Source organism: Accipiter gentilis, chromosome 23 (assembly GCF_929443795.1).
Source record: "Accipiter gentilis chromosome 23, bAccGen1.1, whole genome shotgun sequence".
Taxonomy (NCBI): Eukaryota; Metazoa; Chordata; class Aves; order Accipitriformes; family Accipitridae; genus Astur; species Astur gentilis.
Genome location: NC_064902.1, coordinates 4,291,027 through 4,310,908, shown reverse-complemented (window position 1 = coordinate 4,310,908; position 19,882 = coordinate 4,291,027). Strand labels below are relative to the sequence as shown.

Here is a 19,882-nt window from a genome sequence, read left to right as displayed (position 1 = left end):
AAACCCCTATAGAAACACTAACCTGGAGTTGGTGTAACACAATGATCAGGTGTTGATAACAATGTTGTTGAGTATACTCTGTTCTGTCTTCCCAGCCTAGTGAAATATTTAAATAGAAGGTGCTTATAAGGCACCTTTTTTTTTTTGTTTCCTTATGATATGTAGGTAAGTCAGAAGTGTCGGACTGAGATATCTGTAGCTAAATTAGTGAGACTAAATAAAAGAAACAGGCTCCAGCCTTGAACTGTGTGGCTGGCAAGGCTGTTCTGTGCTGCAGGTACCTCCTCTAGCTTGTTCCCAGTCGGAGGCCGTATCTGCTGTTCGGTATCTGGGTAGCATCTATGGGCAGCATCTGTGTGGTGGTAAGAACCGACTGTTTTAAGTAACACTTTCTTTGAGTGATGGGCTTAAAATGTGTTTGAGATACAGGCTCTTTTTATTTTATTTGATGGCTGTGTCAGTGTTATTTCTGTATTGTACCTCTAAAGAGCCATAAATCATTGTTGCAGATGTGGTTCGTAGTAGATGAAGTGGTTTGTGTTTTATGTTCCACTAAAAAGTGACAGCAGGGTCAGACGATTTTACCGGAAGAGGTAAATGATATGCTTTCGTAGTTCAGAGAGAGAGATCGCACCACATACATTTTTGTGGTTAATGTCCACGTTGGGGATAAAATTAATTTTTCATGCATGTTTTGAGGAGGCAGTCGAAACTCTTAGCATTTTAATGTCATTGGGGGATTGTTTCAGCCTCTAGCTATGTTAAATGGGACTAATAATTTCAGCTAATCAGTGTCTAACAGCTTCTGAAAAACGGAAACTTGTTTAGGAGTGATGTAAAGAGAAGTTTTCCACATTAGTGGAATGTTAGGCAAATGCTAATGATCTTTGTACAGTTTCCACTTGTGTTTGGAGAGAGGGTCTCTTAAGGTCACCACAAAAAGTTAATAGTAATGAGTCCCACTCTAAAACAAATTGCAAAAGCCTGCATACATTTCTAAATTTCAAAGCAGGGATACAGAAGTCATGCGAAACATTGGTCACTGAGTTTGTTTAAAGTATTTTTTTATATTAAATTCTTGTTTAAGAAATGTTACAGAAGATAACTTTGCAGCTGAAAGTAAATCTGGAAATAACTAGTGAAGCTGTGAAACTTTGAGCTGATATTTAGTGAGTCTTTTACTGGTAGTTTTTAGCCACCTGAGACATAGGCATCAAGAAGCCTTCAGATCTCCACGTGGCGTCATCATGGGTAAAACTTTTAAAAGACAGTAGCTTTCATTTTCATCAGTAGATTTTTGAGGCATGCTCACACTTCACAAATCTCCCTCTGCAGGGCCAAGTCCTACCTTAGTCTGTCATGTGAATCGATTCCTTTAATTTTTGCTCTAAAGGATTCTTTTATCTTTGTTGCTCTTGGGGCTGATCTGTGATTAAAAATGGACCAAGAGCTTCAAAAAAAAAAAAAAAGGTAGAAGAGACCATATGTTTTCTGTAGTTTGGCTGCTCCTCCTTTAGAAACTCTGGGTTTCTAAACCCAGCTCAAACTTTGGGAAGGGCCCTTCTAGTTACACTGGCAAAACAAACCCCGAAAAACTTGCCGTGGTTTGCTCAATAACTCAATTCTAGAGTTAATTTTTATTATTAGCTGTTCATTCACAGCTTCTGTGCATCTATGACACTGTCTTAAGGTTATTTTTCCTGTGAGTTTCATCTGAGGTTGGGCTTTTTTAATGCACCTTTAGGCATGATGGGAGTCTACTGTTGACCTCAAAACCCATTGCTTTTCCTCACCTGCCGTATAATCCTTGTATAAATAGTTAATTATTTGTTTACATCATAGGAGAACACAATTGCTTCCTAATCAGCCATCAGGCCATTGAGCATATCCAGGAAACTTGCTAGGTATCGGATTCTGATGTTAGCCTTGGAGCTCTAAGACACTTTCATATGATGAAAATTTGTCTTTAACATCCCTCAGATCCCATTAGTGCTCAGAATGAGTTTTTAGCAAGCATTGATGTGGTTTTGTGTTTGGGGGTGTGTGTGTTTTGTTTTTTAATGGGAGAATTAAAAGTGGAGATGATAAATAGCGTGAAAAGGCTTTTTTGTAGGAGCTATCAACCTGAGATTTCTTTATTCTGAAAGTCTAAAAGTAATGTGCAGATACCCGGATGCTCATGCATAATGCATGGTGCCTTTTGATGCTATTACTGCAGGCTTTTGAAACTTTGTAATTTCATTCAGCACCCAAATCAGTAACTAGTGGTTTTTTTCTTTATGTAAAATAAAGCAGTAGTATTGTTGTCCACCCTTAGCCATAACCCTACAGTGGTGGACTATCCTGAGGATTTTTGGCCATTGTTTCATCCTTAATGAATCTATTGTATGTTGCACGTATTTTTACTGAGTTACTTTAGAGTAAAATGAACATGGTATTTTTCACTTCTATGGCTTACCTGAAGATCAAAGAAAGGCAGAAGAAATGGTGTCATGTCTTTGGCAGCAAGTCTGTAGGCTTTGCAGTAGCCAGTACTGAATGTGCTCCAATTCATGCAATATGCTGAAATCAACTTGTTTTGTGGATGAATTAAAATATAAGCGTTCTTACTAGCTTTCTTGTAAGTGGAATGTAGTGATAAAAGAATGCTTTTTGTATTTTTGGAACAGGGTTCCAGATTTTGTGAGGGAGAAACGTTTTGGGAACTGGCTTAAAGATGCACGAGATTGGGCTATATCTAGAAACCGGTACTGGGGAACACCCATCCCTTTGTGGGTCAGTGACGATTTTGAAGAGGTAAGAAAACAAAAGTTTTCAGTTGACAGAAAAGCCTGTCTGTATATGTTGTTTGCTTATTTTGATAGGCTGTTATATCTTTGGCTGCTGCAGTCTGAAGTTCTATTAATACGTCTTGACATTATACGTATATCTATAATAGGTTATAGATATACGCATATGTATGCATGCATTTCTGTGCCCATACATGCTTTCTTCACTTTTGCTTGAAAACCGCAAGTAATTTTTCTTGTTTTTTATATTAGAATTAATCTTATCTTTCCTGGAAGAATTTGCAGTGATGATAAATCTAATCGAAGTAACAAATGCAGTGAGAAAATGGAAAGAAGAGATTTTTTTACTCAGTCCTTTTTGTCTGCTTTTGAAATTCTGATGGTTGGTTACTTCAAGCCGAATGAATTGCTGAAGGTGTAAAAGCAAGCCCATCATAGTAGAACAGTGGAAGTATATATTTGTAGTGCTACAAATGTGAATGTAACAGACTGTAAATATGTGAATCGAGTGGAATGATGAAAGTGTATAATAGGAATACTAGAAATGAGGTTTTTGAAGTTGCAAGGTACCCTGCAGTTGGTAGCATAAAGCTAACTGCACAAGTGAATACTTCACACAGTTTTGATGACTGCTGTTTTCTAAGTGTCAAACACCAAGTTTTAAAACTGTTTCTGAAGATAAAATTGGGGTTGTTTGGAGTTTGTTTTGTTCTTTGGGTTTTTTCCCTGTGTGGGTTAGTTCCATTAGACTTGTATGATAACTCTTCCTCGTGCTGGAAATAGGAAATGGTAATCAATGGCAGGGTGTCCATGGAACGTAAATACTGATGGCGATACCCCAAGCCTTTTTTTTATCTCCCTTGATTTGAAAAAGTTTACTTTTCATTTTAGTTGTGGAAGACCTCAACTAGGAGAAAACGTGTGCTAGAAAAGTATTTTATTGTCTTAAACTGCACTATTGCTTAGATGTGCACCATAAAGCATTTTTTATTTCCTCTTCATTGGAAATCTTGCTGATAGGCAGGGAGATATTGGAGGAGGGAGGGAGATACTCCTTGCAATTACGATTTAAGTATCTGAGAAAGCCTTGGCATTTTAATTCTATGTATGCTATGATCATGTTTGTAAATTACTGGCAAACCAACTGCTTCTGTCTCTCATAGAACAGTTAAAGTTTAAAGACTGATAGTTTATACCTAAAAATTTTGAATGGATGTTAAAAATTAAGTCCCTTGTTTGGTATAACAGGTTTTTTAGATGGAGAAAAGGCTTTCAGTTTTGTGCTAAAGTATTCCAAGACTTCACTCTACAGCTGAAAAAGATTGTGTAAAGGTTACATTACTCCCACTCCTTGCCTCTAATAACATTTTATTTTCTCTTCAGTTTCCCCATGTCTGTATTCCTGGACGTACAGATTTTTGGTTTTTGTTGGGTTTTTTTAGGTTTGATTTGCTTGTTTTTAATAACAATATGATGTCTAGCTTGGAAGATTGACCTTTCCTTTGATATTAGCTGCAAATATTCCTTAGGGCTTGGCATTCTGAATAATGATAGAAATACCAACAGATCTATTATTTTTATCAGTAGATGTTATACATTTCTGCTTACTCTAGAGCCTGAATGTCATGCTTCAATAGTTGAGTATGGCTTCTGGACCATGTTAAATTTCAGTTAGTTCTTTTTTTTTTTAATATTCACTCTCTCTTTATGCACATGGGATATAGCTTGAAAATTAAATACCATTGGAACTGATGTGGAACTTAAGGCCCGAGTGACATCTGCTCTCATATAGAAATAATACTCACTCAAAATTTCCTTCAGTTTTACTGCAGCCTAGTGCCATGTGAAATTGCAAAGCCTCCTCTTCATGTCTTGTTCTCAAAAGAACACTTTGTCGCATGCAATTATGCTATGCATATTAAATCCTGGAGAAGTAATAACAGTTCCTTATTTAATATACAGTAAGGTGAATTAATTGGTATTAAAGTGAATTTTATTACAAATCAATATCTGGTTTCCCACAGTTTTATTTTAGCTTTTATTTTAGTTTTATTTTAGCATAATTATCAGGTAGAGACGCATAATGGAAGTCAAATTTTGAAGCTTGTGTTTATTGCCATATTTTTGCAGACAGTTTATCATTTTAAGCTCTCAAATCTCAATAATTTCCTCAGTGGAAGAACACATCTCATTTGGATTAGATAATAACATTTTTTAATAGAGCACCCAAGTTGATAAAGAGGACATAGGCTAATTTTACAGGACTTGCATACAGATTTATAGTAGTAAATATTCAGTGATGTTACGGAAATTCTCCGATGGTTTCATTGCTTGTCACTCACGTAAACTGTTAACCCTCTGCTTGTTTTGGTGCACTCGGTCTTGCATAACAGATTTGGAATAAGAGGACTCTGGCTGTGCTCTCCTGAAGGGTGAGGGAACTTCTCTAGGTCTGTGTCTGGTCTGCTTTAAGTCTGCATTAAGAATGCCACTTTTAGCTGCCCTTAGCAGTCCTTTCTTTTACTGATTACTATTCAGAAGATGTTTTTTAAAGATCCCAGAATGTCGTGCTGATATATTGATACACTACATGGACTTCTTTCTTCCTATGAACACTCCTTACTCCTTCGTTATAGGTACTTAACAGAGCTGAAATGACAAACCAATATATGCAAATATTTTTATTTAATAGGGACTGCAGGACTATGTCACAGGAACATTGAGGTCCATGAATACTGCCGGGTGGCTTTATTCTTCCTATTTACATGGATAATCCCAGACATAATACTAATGTTCATTTTGTTAGAAGTATTTAGCCTTGATCTCTGATGTCACGTTAGGTCTCAGTCGTGCTGAAACAGGGTTGAACAGCCCCCAGTCCCAGCCTATTTATTTCAGTCTCTACTGTCTGCTACTAAATGTTGATACAGCTGGTTGTGTAATTGATGTGGCTGAAAAAATAAAATGGAGGAGGCACAAGTGAGTTGTAGGGAAAGGGGCCAGGCTACTAAAGTAGACACCGCTGTTGAAGAAATGTATCCAAAGCAAGAGCTTTAATTTGAGAGCATACACCACTTTGTTCATTGCAGAAACAAGTGGGTGTGGCCTAATGAGGGATCGGATTTGATTAGCATCTACTTGCTGTATTGTTCTCTTGCCTTCAAGTATCTAATGAGCTACCCTTGGGACTGAGTAGCTCCATCCTTCTGACTTGGACGGAGGCAGTCTTATTCAGCATGGTGGTGTCTGGCATTCCTCTGCTGGCTGTTGGATTTTTCATGTGGACTTGGGGTTATTGCGTCTCGCTGCAGTGCTGCAGATGCATCCAGTACTTGGAATTTTACTTAAGTACTGAAATGCTTGGTTCAAAAAGCAACAACTAATGGGGAGCTTTTAACCCAGAGCATAGTGTGAAAGACTGTTCGGATATTAAGGTTAGTGAAGATGAAGTAATCGGTGTATCCGAGGGTGTTTTTTACCCATGCTGCTATTAAAACCTTTTCTTCTGCCAGCAGTGCTGAGCGAAGCACCTGCTGCCTGCTCACTTGAGCTTGTACGATTGCATATGGGGCCACACGGTGAATGAAGAACAGATCTGGGTTAAAAATAGTTTGTTGCTAAAGGCATTATTTTCAACTGGGATCAATCCCCCAGTGCGGTTTGCTATGTGAACTGCACGCTGTTGTACTTAACTATCATAGTCATTGTAATGCTTTACTTCCTGTAGAAAAATAAGACAAATAGATAAGTAATGAAAAAATTACATTTCAGAAGTACTTTAACAATAAAAGATGGTGGTTAGTAATACAGATCAGCAGTTGAATCAGACTAGGAAAATCATGGCTTAAAACCCAAATCAGACTGAGTTTCTATCTTCTCTGTAATTCATGACAGTTTTTCAGAATTGGATACACCAAAACCTTTTTGTTAGTCACAATTTCTCTGTGTATACATATGCATATATTTAAGACTAGCTATAGGAATTGAGCGGTACTCTGACTTTATTATAGCCTAAGAGCAACTTAGAAAGTTATGTGAAAAAAGTCTAGCCTACTTAGAGCTTCTTTATGTTGGTACATTTAACTCCTTCCCTGTCAGATCTTGCAAAACCCAGTTTTTTCCATGGCAATTCTAAATTGGACTGATAGCATGTGGGACTGGATCTCTAAAATCCAGACTTGTACTGCAGCTCGTGGCTCCTGAATCCTCCCAGATGAGAGAGGGCCATAAGGCTATGGGAGGGTTAAACTTGATTAACATGTAAAGCAAAGAAAGCTTTGCTTTTCTCCTTCTTTCCTACATACGGCTTTGCAGAATAATTTGTTTCATGAACATTTCATGACATCAATGCAAGGCTGTTGCTGAAACTTTTTGCTTTTTTCTTAGCATGTGGATGCAATAAAACCAAGACAAGTCTGTACCTTTCTTAACAACCTGTTGTTAGCTGTGACACCTTTTTTCACTTTAAATAAGATGCCATTAATATGAACAGTTTAGTGTACCTGGGATAGAGCTCTTACACTCAATTATGAGCAATTTAGTTGCTTACCTTAGCTTCAGAGGAGCAACCTGGGATCTGAAACTCCTATCTGTGTGAAAGTCAGGATCATTGACCTTTCAGAGGTGATTGTGTTGTGGGTTGTTTGAAAAAAACCCCAAACAACAAAACTCCGCCTTTTTTGATATCTGACAACATGCTTGGTCTTCAAAGTCTCCGCTTATTCTGACGTGAATTGTATTAAATCAGGCCAGTGGTCTCTAACATAATTTGCTGCTTTGTTAGACTGAAGAAGGGAACCTTGTACAAAATTTTTGTTGTTTTTCAGCTACTTTAGACAATACTGACTGACCTACAAATCTCCTGTCTAATGTTAAAAAAAATTGCTACTGTGTGCACATAACTGACTAAATTTCTTGAGTGTCTCTTACAGGTAGTTTGTATTGGTTCAATGGCAGAATTGGAAGAACTGTCTGGAGTGAAAGTCACTGATCTCCATCGAGAAAGGTCAGTTACAGAGTCTGTTAACTAGTTATTAAAAATAGTTGAGCAGACATTAAAAGTACTAGGGTTTTTTTTGCCCAAACCTAGGGAAACAGATTTAGGGAAAATAGAAAAGTAGTAAGAGGACTTGTGATTAACATGTATAAATTGTCCTTTCTTCTGTCTTGGGTGCTGTTAATACAAAAAAAATCTCTAAAACAGCTTTAAGTGATAAAAATTGTCAAAGGAAATGCTGACCTTTTTTGAAGAATCATTAAAATTAAAACTAAAACTCCTGTCATAACTAATGTGCAAGTGTAACATTAACTTTTTGTGCGAATTCTTGTTGTTTAGAATTTGTCAATCTTTTTCTTTCCCATAGTATTGATCATCTAACTATCCCTTCACGTTGTGGCAAGGGCTTACTGCACCGGGTCCCTGAAGTTTTTGATTGCTGGTTTGAGAGCGGAAGCATGCCTTACGCACAAGTCCATTATCCATTTGAAAACAAAAAAGAACTTGAAGACGCTTTCCCTGCTGACTTCATTGCTGAAGGCATTGACCAAACCCGAGGATGGTAATTTTCTGCCACTTTATTATATGATATTACTGCCCTGCGTCTAACACTATTACATCTGGATGATCCTTTAATGTTGTATAGATAAGCGTATGTTATCTTTTTTCAGTAAAATGCAAAGTATTCTAAAGCTTGGTGACAAAAATGTTGTAGAAAGATGACATGTTAGCAAGCAATCTTCTTGGCTCTTGTGGAAAACATCATTAGGTAATAGGGCAGATCTTTGGCCTGGTAAGGAAGAATCTCAGCAATTCAATCTCAGAATTCAGCAGCTGAATGATCGTAGGACTTGAGTTCTCTATTAGAAACAGAACAGCAATTGAGTCAGTTGAAATGGAAGTCAATTCTTTGAGGATTTCAAGCCAACGTATAAGCTAGTAATTTTTGCCCCCTAGATTAAATTAGAATTTTGGGTTTATATGAGTGGGGAAAAAACAAATTAAGTCAAACCTTATATTGTTATGATCTTATAGTTTACAAAAATGAAATTTTCTAACTGCAAACTTCATCTGCTTATTTGGTTCCTCTCTGGATAAATGCTTTTCAATCATTGATGAAAATTTTTCTCTAAGATTTTCTCTGGGTAATGTTCTCATACATACATGCATGCATACATACAGTTTTAATTTTGGCATTTTTAAGTGTTTATTCTATTTTTGAAGTTTGAGATTGGCTGTGAAAACTGACAGATTTTTAAGATGAATTTGTGTTTTCTAGATCAGTACATTTGACTGTGTGCAAGTAGAACTCTTCCATCCAGTAGCTTGAGTTATTACAGTTAAATAAACTAAATTCCTCTGGAGCATAGTTGGCACCCCCCTTTGCCCACTCCTCTATTCCCCCAACGAAACAACCAACGAGCCCAAACAAAGCAGTGAGAGGTCAGCCTTTGTGTGTTTGTCAAGATGAGATCAAGGTTTATACAGACTCTCAAAACCAGGAGGCTTGAGCAAGGAAACATTTGAGGCATGACGCTAAATAAAAATAAGCTTTATGAATATAGTGAAAAGTGTCTTCACTTTGCAACCCCGTACTTGCGATGCAAAAAAATTATCTCAGTCCTCAAAACAGAAGTTATATTTGCAAGTTTGCCGGTTAGGCAGGGACCACTTAAGTCTCACTTAGTGTAACATGGACTCCTTATGGCATTTTAAATAGTTTTCAGAATATACCTGCGCCTTACCTAGTTAGTGCTATGCATAATATTTGTAATGGGTCCTCAAAGCATAGGTCAGAATTAGGGCAACCTGGTGAACTCGGTTAAAACTGACCTCTTTACATGTATAGTGATTTCCCGCCCCCCCCCTCCCCCGCCAAAAGTAGTCTTTGTTTTGCCATCTGTTTGTGTTGATCTTTAACTTTGTGCTCTCCACAGTTGTGTATTACAGCCTGTTAGTCATGGTGCTTTTCAGTGTTAGTATGCAACTAAGTAGAGTAGCATGAAACCCAGCAGCAGAGGGGCATACTGATCTCATTTGCAGGTCACTCTTTTGTTCTTGCTGCTCTTCAAGCAGGGTTGGATCCAGTAGGTACAGTGAACCCTATGTTTCCTCATTTACTTTTTCTTTACTGTTGTGTGTAGCATGCAGATACAGCACTGTTAATTTGACTAAAGCTAATTTGGGAAATATTAACTACAAAATGGACTGTTATATACTATATTTAAATAATACCTGTTTCATCTTGAAGCAAGTGATATGTTTTGTTTATCTGGGAGAAGAACTTCTTACTCTGCAGCAGCTGTGCTTTGGGGACTGGGGGAGGCTAGTACTGGGTTGGAACAAAGAAGGAATGGAGAAAAATAGCTTGAAAAGTTGTAACACTAGTGATTCCATGTCTTGGTCTCTCTGCAACACTGTTCGTTATGCTCATGAAAGGAGAATTAAAAACTTAGTTTTCCCTCTTTTTTTAATTCTTTCTATCTGAAAAAAATTTGAAAATTGTGCCTTTTTTTATTTTTTTAGGGAAAGAGACAAATAAAACACGATAAAGACATATTAAACGCATGCAAAAGGCATGGTCAGAAACTGATTTTCTCCCTGCTACATTTTATAAAGATAAAAGAGCATTTATTGTAATTTAGATGCCAAAAAATGAAAGCAAACTAAAAACATTGAACAACATGTAGTCATTCTTACACTGTGCAAGGGAGCTACTGAATTATAAAAGTTAAACAGAATTAAAAGTGGTTTTGGATTTTTATCTGGATACAAAATCTATTCCTGGTAGTTACAGTTCCTGAAAAAATGTAGGAGGAATGAATAATTTCAGGTTTCAGGGTTTAGCTATTTGAGATTGGGATGTCACAGTGGATTAGTATGTGTCACACACACTTACTGCAGTGTTTCTTTTAGTGCTATCCTTTGAAGCATGTGTGGGAGACATGACAGATGAAAAGATAAGTCTGATCTCATATGCATCCAGTGAAGCTCTCTAGTGCCATTAAAGAATGCGTTTGTAATTTTTACACAAGTTGGCCTTTTTATAGTATGATATTAACCTAAACTTGAGTGCAGTGCAACATCCAGATCCGCTATCGTGTTTCTGCTTTATAATGTTATTTTCTTTTTTAAATAGTAAATGTAACCTCTGGATAAGCAGCTTCTTTCCCTTTCCTTAGTAGGCCGAACTGAATCATCTCACTAATGCAACTGAAGATGGGCTTTGGAAAAATCACAGGAGAAGTCCAAGCTGATGCTAATGCCAGCGGTGACTCTGTGGTTGTAGACATACACCCGCTGTGCTTCAGTCTGAGCCCACCCACTTGTGTTGTGTACTGTAGGCAATGTGCAAACGGAGACTTTCACATTGCAATCTTGAATCGATTGCTTTTTGTTTTTAACATCAGCGTAAGAGTTACTGTAAGTCTTCGCCATACCCAAGTCAGTCTCATCTGTTTGTGGGTGGAATACCGCAACACTTGCCTCAATACATGATGCTTATACCTTTCCCATGGTGCTTATGCCTGTTAATGAGCTGGGGCTTTGATAACAGCTACTGTTCTGTGATTTGCAAAAGAGCACTTCTGTTTTGTGAAAGAAAAAAGGAATTAAGATGTGAGGTGGTAGGTTTTTTTTGGTAAAAGGTAAAGCTATCTCAGGCTGTTCTTAAGAAGGATTCTTATACTAAAACTGTTAGGCTTTTAGTTACCTTTCCCAAGTCTTGGAAAAAATGAGGTTATCTTGAAAAGAAGACACATCTATCTTTCCACTAGTATGACAGCGCTATATCATGATAGGCCTAAGTGAACAACAAGCTGGTGAGTGAGTTCTGAAGTGTTAGGAGCATAGTATGTGATTTTTATTTGAAGCATTCTGTATAGAGTGTTAAGATCCAGAATGGAGACAGGTCTTGTGTCAGGGTGGATTCTGCAGCTGACGTGAAATGAGGACTGGTAGGTGGTGGAAGGCTCGGGGTGGAAATCTGGTGGCTTCTGTTTGACTCGATAGAGAAGGGGAGAAAGTCAAGGGAGACAAGGGGAAAATTAATGTGACTTAGGTGATGAGCTAGAAGAGTGATCTTTTTCATGACTTTCTGTGTGGGTATGAGAAAGAGCTGAATTATATTTGTTGAGGCTGGAAGGAAAAGGCGTTACAGTAGTTGGGTTGCAAGACTGGCAGTCCAGACAGATTGGCAGGAAAAGCTCTATCTCTGATTGTATATAGGGAGATGCAACAGGATTTATAGTCATGGTCAGAATGTGGTGGCCTACAGGGAATTCACAGCTGAAGGTTTTTGGCATGAACCACAGGATTATGGATTTGCCCACAATTGTTCAAGAAGGGAGAAAACAGGCGAGGGAATGCTTTCTCCCTTTTGGGGGGAGTGGAAGAGGAGGGAAGAAGAGCAAAGAAGTAGACTTCTGTCTTTGTGGTGTTAGGGGTTTTTTTACTTTTGTTTTGGCTGACAGCTATATATCTGCAAGGACATAACTAGAAGCAGACTTGAGATTTGGTGAATGGAAGATGAAGCAGCAGAGCAGTCGAAGTTGTCAAACAAATGTGTCTGTGGACAAGGTATTTCAAAAATAAGGTACAGAGAGACACTTCTAAAATATTCAGAGTGAATGAGGTGAATTTTTTAAAAAGGATAATTTGAAAAAGAATGAGAAGAGTTGTCAGAATGGTGTGTAAACCAGTGGATCACAGGATCTCAAAGACAGTCTTGTAACTGTCATCAACTAAGGTGCCTCATTGCTGAGGCTCATCGGGTTTGACAATGCAAATAATTTGTGAAAAGTTCTTGGATGTATTTTTCCAGTGCCCATGGTCCATCTGTACAATTTTCCTAATACAAACAGTACTGAAATATCTTCTAGTTGGTTCTGTTTTGTTCTTTTTAATTGCAAATGAACCTGCTCTAATATGAGAATTTACGACTAGTTAGCAGAAAGTGGTGGGAGTTTGTCAATGAGGTACCTTCATACTAACTACTGAAGAAGTAGTACTGCTGTGTTTGTATTGAACTGTCAGTGCTGTAGGCTTGAGGTGTCAATCATCTGAGTAAATGCTCAGATGTTTGTGTTTAGGGGTTTTCTTAAGAAGGTTAAAAATTAGGACGGGTATTTTAAGTGCATGTGTTTCTGTGCAGGTAGAGGAGTGTTGGTTAAAATTCATGAAACTACAATGCAATTTAATAAAGAGAATTTGTATCCTGTAGTGTGAATTGAGGTGATTTTGAGAGTTAAAAGCCTGTCTGAGAGATAAGCATCAGAGTTGTCAGGTAAGCCACTTAATAAATGCGGTAATGCACACAGCAGCCTCTACAGAGCTTTGGACTCTCAAGCATCAGAAAAATGCTTTCACAATTACAGGCAGCTTTTTGATAAAAACTACTTTGGAATATGCAGATGGACTTTTTTTTTTTTCCCCACTGAAGTGTTTCTCCACTAAATCTTCATGCAGTTGCATAGTTCTGAGGCATAATCTCCTGTGCCTTATTCTAAATCAATTAGCTTTTTAATAATCATCTGCTGTTTTAAGGTTGCTAAGCAATCGTCAGTGTGATACTAATTTTTAACCAGGAAAGCTGTGGCCCACCCTCCAGTTATTTTCTTAAAAGTGATTACCAGCAGTGCAGTTACAGAAGCTCATAGATATCTCCTTTGGTGAAGGTTCTGACTCCTGAGTATGAAATTATCGCATTATCTTGCACTTCCACTTAATTTCTCAGATATAATCATATATCAACATATTGAACAATAGGTGCCTGTGCTTGCTCCAACACTGATTTCTTAAGTGTCCTAGGTAGTTTATAGAGTTATTGTAAACACATCAAATGGTGGGGGGAACCCTCTACTGCCCTTTGTTGTGGGGGATGCCTACATTCTCATATTTTCTGGTGATGGCTAATTGAACCAGCTAAGTTTATTTGATTGGAAGGAGGCCCTGCTCAGTTTTGCTAACTTGCTTGTGTGCTCCCAGCAGTAACGGTTCTGTCGTCTGCTAGGTCGAAGAATACACACGTTGACATACAAACACACACCAAAAAAGCATGCCAGTCCTGTCTGCTGTGTTTGTTCCTCACTGATGCTGTGTGCAGAGGTTTACAGTGAGCAAATGGGGAGCTTGTTCAGGGACAGGGTTCTCTTTTCTGTATTGTAAAGAGGAAAACGCTACAATTTTCGTCTTCACAACTTTCGTAATGCTTACTATTACAGTTTTTCAGCCTTCTTGGACTAGTAGATCACAGCTGAGCAAACAGCACAATACATTACAAAGAGGAAAAAGGTCTACTTACAATAAGCTCCTCTTCTGGGACTTTGCCACATAAATGTTCCACATACTTAAATTTTAACTTTGCTAAAGTAAAACGCCATAATGAAAATTTTCTTTTGTAGTGGAGGACATGCAGACTTTAGCTTGGCGTATTTAGAAAGTCATGTTTACGTTGTCTCTTTTTTCAGGTTCTACACTTTGCTGGTGCTGTCCACTGCTCTTTTTGGAAGGCCTCCTTTCAAGAATGTAATTGTGAATGGCCTCGTTCTTGCCAGGTTGGTATGTTAGTCAGTTCTCCCCTGAACAGATTGTTTTAGTCAAAGAATATTTCAGATAAGTCCCTGCAAATTGTAAATTAAATCTGAAATGGACTTTGGAGCCGTTAAGACTTGTCAGGGAGATATCGATGTTGCAGGAGGTAAGAGGCACCTGAGGGTGTGAGGTTTATACATCCCAGCAATCCGTTGCACTAGGTTCTTCCCAGCAGGATTAGTCCTTCCTAGAGACAAAGAGAAAATGAGTAACAAGTCAGAATAGGAAAGAATAGAAAATAAATTATACTTGTTATGGAGAGTAAAAGGGATTATAAATGTAGCTCTAGATGTAATTTTAAATAAGTTAATTATATTTGTTTCCCTTTATTTTCTAATAAAGCTTTGCCAGTGGGCTGGATTCAAAACAAGTGCATCTTCCCTCAGCTTTGGTAGGAAAGACAGATTTCCTGCTTAGATTTGTAACTTGGGAGCCTCTTGGGTTGGGTTTTGGTGGGGATTTTTTTGTTTGGTTGGTTGATTTTTGGTTTTTGGTTTAGTTGCTCTCATGGGTTCAACAGTCATACTGAAATGATGTGCTAATTTATAATCATGTCTATACTACTAAGAACATAATAGGACAGGAAAATTAAACGGAATTTGAAATGCCTTTTTTCTTTATCCATGTATTACAAGAATTTTGGGAATTTATGCTTACATTCCGATATTTTGTAGTGATGGCCAAAAAATGAGCAAAAGGAAGAAGAATTATCCTGATCCAATGAGTATTGTAAATAGTTATGGAGCTGATGCACTAAGGTAGGATTTCTTCGATTAATGTACAATCTGATATGTTAGCTTTCTGTTCATAGCAGACATATACCAGGAGGGCTGCTTAGGGGTTTTTGACAATTAGCAGTAGGAAGAAAGTTAATTTTAGAAACTTCTAGACCACTATGGCAGCCAAATAGCTGAAAGAGTGGATGACTCAAAAGAACTGGCAATACTTACAGTGCTTGGCCTTTCTGTACTCCTGTCTTATCTCCCTCAAGGCTGGTACAACCAAAGCTGACATGCTGAATGCTTCCACTCGAACCAGCACTGTCTGCTCTTGCAGCTAATAGTCTGAGTTGACCCAGTGAAAATTTGAATAAAATCTTTGAGAGCCATACTGTTAGTTTACTGTTAAATTGTTATTTTAGGGAAGGATTACTGTGTAATACACAGAAATTTTTGTTTGCTGCTTATACTCCACATTTGCTAAAGAGAAAGCATAAGAATACAGTATATACCTAATAGTAGTGAAACCAGAAAAACAAAAGTGGAGCAGCCTAATGTATATATAAATTGTCCTGGTCAGATATTAAACACAGTTCAAGTGTTTCCCTAAAATTATACTGATGCATAAACGTAATTATGCAGTTGCCTGGTACTTTGGCTAGATGCATTAACTACCTGCATGAAGTGATACCTTGAGGTAAAGGTACAGCAAAGACATTTTAATAACTGCGGGAGTACACTACTTACACATTTCTCAAGAGCCCTGTAATTCTTGCTTTATATAAGAAAACCTTAAACTATCACACACATTGAGTTGTATGTTACAACTACACATGGTAATGATTGGGCTGAATGAAAGCTTAGTGTACCGTGGGTTTTTTGTTTATCTGAGAAAGATGGTTGTTGCTTGTTCTATATAATTTTTAAAAAATAGATGTGAAGTTCCTTATTGTTTCAAGCTTTAGCATTTAAAAGACCTAGTAAATTATCTTCTCATATATGTTTACAATGGACAGTTGGGTGGATTTCTTAAATTTAATCAAGATTGTTCTGTACAAATAATCAAGGTGTATTAGCAGAATGTCAGTGAACTGGTAGCTGGAACGATATGAGTGAAAGGGTTGGAGTTACTCGTATTGGAGATTTTTAAATTGCGGGTGATGTTGAAAAAACCCAAACATCTGCCTTCTTTATAAAACAAAGCAAAAAATCTAAACCACCAGAAGTTACATTTCAATTATTCAGCTTTTTTTTATCTCTGAAAAGCTAATTCATTTTTCTGCCTGTGTACTCATTCTTTAATGTCACATTTATTTATACATACACCCACATAGAGAGTAAAAAGCATTGCAGACTAGGTTCGTTTATGGAAGGAGCTCTGCGATTCAGTTGTCTCTGCTTATTCACTGAAGCGCTTGATGTGTTCTGTTTATAGAAAAAGCTACAACTGAGTTTTTCTCCTTGGCACTGTTTCCCTGCAGAGTTACTTTAGCTTTTGCAGTATGTACATATATATATATATATATGTTTTTTTAACTACACCTTTGAAGTATTCTCAGCAGTATCTTGATAAATAGATCAGCAGAAAATATACATGTAAGTTGTTTAAATGAATATGGAATTGAATGGAAAGGGCAAACGGAAGAAATAACAGCACAGTAAACTTAACAATCCAACTTCAGACTTCCTGAAACTTGAATCGTGTGTGAAAACTGCAAGAATTGTCAAAAACATTTATATTTTAATATTCCTAAGACCTATGACTTGGGTTGGGTAGCTGTCAAAGTTGAAGTATGTCAGAAAGAGAATCTGCTGGTCATAGTATTTACAAGATGTTTGATTTCATGTATCCTGAGGGTAAGTGTTGCTGTTAGAAGTGATGTGTTACATTCTCTTCTCAATTTGTTCTTAAAATGCAGAAGAAATAACATAATGCCACAGACTACTGTTTTAGAGAGATGAAAAGGAGGTTACTTTATTGTTTCTCGTAGTGTTAGAAAACTTGATAATACTGGTTTGATTTGAGGAAGGTTTTATTTTCTGCCCAATGGGTAATAACACTAGGTGTAACTAAATTGATGGAACTACCCCTTTATCAGGTGCCTTATTTCTCTTTCTGTAGGATAGATGTAAGATAGATTCCAATCTTTGCATTGGAATAATTTGGGAAATTACTATTCTTTTAACATTTACATATGGTAAGGCACTGTAGGGCTGCTATGTTAAAAAACAAAACAAACCCAACCCCAAAACTGTAGCCTGAGAGCACTACATTTGCTTCAATTTCTCATACTAAGAGCTGTTTTAACAAGACTTCTGATAGATTCTGCAGCAAGTGCTGCTGAGGTGGGTGCGGAGGAGCAATTTAACGCATCCTTCATAGTTCTGATTAGCTTGCATTGCTGCCGCCTCAGGAGGAAAACAGTGGAGGCGATTTGAAGTGGTCATTATTCTAGGTAAGTCCTAAACTGGTGAGAGGCCTGGAGTATCCTGGTGTGCCCTAGGGCCAGACCAGCTCTCGTATTCAGAGCAAAGTTACGTTTGACTTCTGAAATAAATTAATGAGTAATAAGCACATAAATAATTGTGACAGGAGGTTTGGTTTAAATATATACTTATAAATTCTAGTTTCATTTAAGGACTTACTAGTTCATTGTCGTGCTTAATTCTTCTGTACTTTTGTAAATTTATAATTTGAATTCAGATATCATGTTTAAAAATACTTTTTTTTTTTCCTTCCCAATACAGTAGTGAAAATGCCCATTTCTGTGCTGCATTACTGTCTGTTTACTCTTGCAGCTCTATTTTTATGTATTCATCTTATGCAACAAGCCGTCTCCTGAAGAATTTATGGGCTGGTATTCTTGAATGTGCTGTGTCAAACCCCATTAAGATTTTAAAGCCTCCTAAAGGAAGTGCCTATAAAGATATATTAGTTTAGAATCATGATTTTAAAAGTTGATAAAATGTGAGAAAATGAGTTGATAAATTCTGTTGAGAAATGCCACAATATTTAAAATAAGCATTTGATTTGTTTTTCATGTTTGGAAAATTAAATTAAGTGTATCTAAATCAAGTTCGTATTCACGTTTTTTTGATACCTGAGTAAGATCTGGTTTCTTTTTGAGTTAACTTGATGGATACCAGTTTGTCTCTGTAGACAGAGTATTTGTTTAGGGCAGAAGATGGGATAAAGTATAAAGATTATTTTTTGTAAACTTGCAGCCAGCAAGGAAGCTGGGGGATGTGTCTTTCTGTCTGAAATGAGGAACTGTTAGCTTGAGAGAGACTGACCAGAGGAGGATCTCCCTAGACAGGGTGGATATTCATGTATAGATGAACCCTCTTGGCTGAGGTGGGCATGATTCTGAGGGGCTTCTTCTGATAGAAGTAGTCAGCGTCACCCGAATCCTCCATTTTGCTCTTTCAAAGCTGTTTCTGGAGCTGAGGCATATTTGTCTTGGTAGGAGGTACATCCTTTGTCCTGTTTTGGGGCTGTTTTCTTGAAAAGTGTTAATTTCTGCTCTTTTATTTGTCTGTTTTGCCTTGCTCCGTAGTCTTATGTTTGCAATGGGCCCAAAGGTTTTTATAATTGAGAAAATTAACTAGACTGAGTAGAAAGGTAATGTGTCATTGTTAAGGAATTCAAAATATTACCGAAATAATAGGTCCCATTCTGAAGATGAATACTAATTCCTTGTATCCACTGCTTGTTTATACTGTGATAGCATCTGAGCATGTGTTATCACTTCAGTTAACTATTAAAATTATTCTAGATTAAAAAAAAATTTGAATTCCAATTCCATATGCAGTATCATAAAAATAATCCTGTAGCACTAGGAAGTAAATTGTCATATGTTCAATATGTTGCATGCTTACAGTACTGTCTTCCTTAGTCCTTAGTGTGAAACGGCTCCCTTGGGTATCTTTCTCCTGCTATGCAGCTCTCTAGGGTTTACTGTATGTTTAAGTGCATTTCTATCTATCAGTGTATGCATTTTTAAGCTTTTTAAGTATCGTGTTCTTATTTTGTAGGTTATACCTGATCAATTCTCCTGTGGTAAGAGCAGAAAACCTGAGATTTAAGGAGGAAGGAGTAAGGGATATACTGAAGGATGTCTTCCTGCCCTGGTACAATGCGTATCGCTTTCTTGTTCAGAATGTTCAGATCCTGCAACATCAGGTACAGATCTCTCGAGCGTGGAAAGGCAAAGTGGAAGGGGCTTTGTGCTTTTTCCACTGTTAGAGTGAATTAGCATTGTAGAGAAATTTAGTTTGGAAGGGAGGTCTGGACTCTGGAAGTTATCTGATCTTTACCTTCTTGTTCAAAGCAAGGCTGACTTCAAAGTTAGATCAGGTTGTATATACTTACTGTTAATTTCTGTGTTGTTTGCTGTTTGTACCCTGTTTTATAAAGCTATAATCACCTGCATCTTTCTCTTCTTGACCAAGCTTATTATTATATCGAAAGGAGGAGTGGAAGGTAGGGGACTGTCAAGACATAACAGCTATCGTTTCTCAGGTTAGGGTGCTCTTGATTCCCTTTTCTTTGAGATAAATGTGGTGCTATTGCGTTCATACTCTTGAAATTAGAGAACAAGATAGGGACTTTGAGTTTGTGGGGTTAATACATACTAAGTGATTATCTGCTGCTAGTCACCTTGCTGGGAACACCAGTTAAAAGCCAGGTACCATATGTACTCGAGGGAATCAGACTGAAATGTCCATACAAAGCCTTGTTGGTTTTCTAGTAATTGTCTTATCAGTGTTTGTGTCGTAGCTTGGAG

The 19,882-nt window shown here is 37.4% G+C and overlaps 1 protein-coding gene across 2 annotated transcripts in view; it reads left to right on the top strand.

The window, feature by feature from the left end:
* IARS1 (isoleucyl-tRNA synthetase 1) overlaps nucleotides 1–19,882 on the top strand; it is a 113,750-nt gene that overhangs the window by 51,094 nt on the left and 42,774 nt on the right. For both annotated transcript variants that reach the window (XM_049826141.1, XM_049826139.1), the window contains exons 15-20: nucleotides 2,670–2,796; nucleotides 7,721–7,794; nucleotides 8,153–8,347; nucleotides 14,253–14,339; nucleotides 15,051–15,134; nucleotides 19,131–19,278. In XM_049826141.1, the coding sequence (XP_049682098.1) occupies nucleotides 2,670–2,796; nucleotides 7,721–7,794; nucleotides 8,153–8,347; nucleotides 14,253–14,339; nucleotides 15,051–15,134; nucleotides 19,131–19,278 (715 nt within the window). The remainder of the gene's footprint in view (nucleotides 1–2,669; nucleotides 2,797–7,720; nucleotides 7,795–8,152; nucleotides 8,348–14,252; nucleotides 14,340–15,050; nucleotides 15,135–19,130; nucleotides 19,279–19,882) is intronic.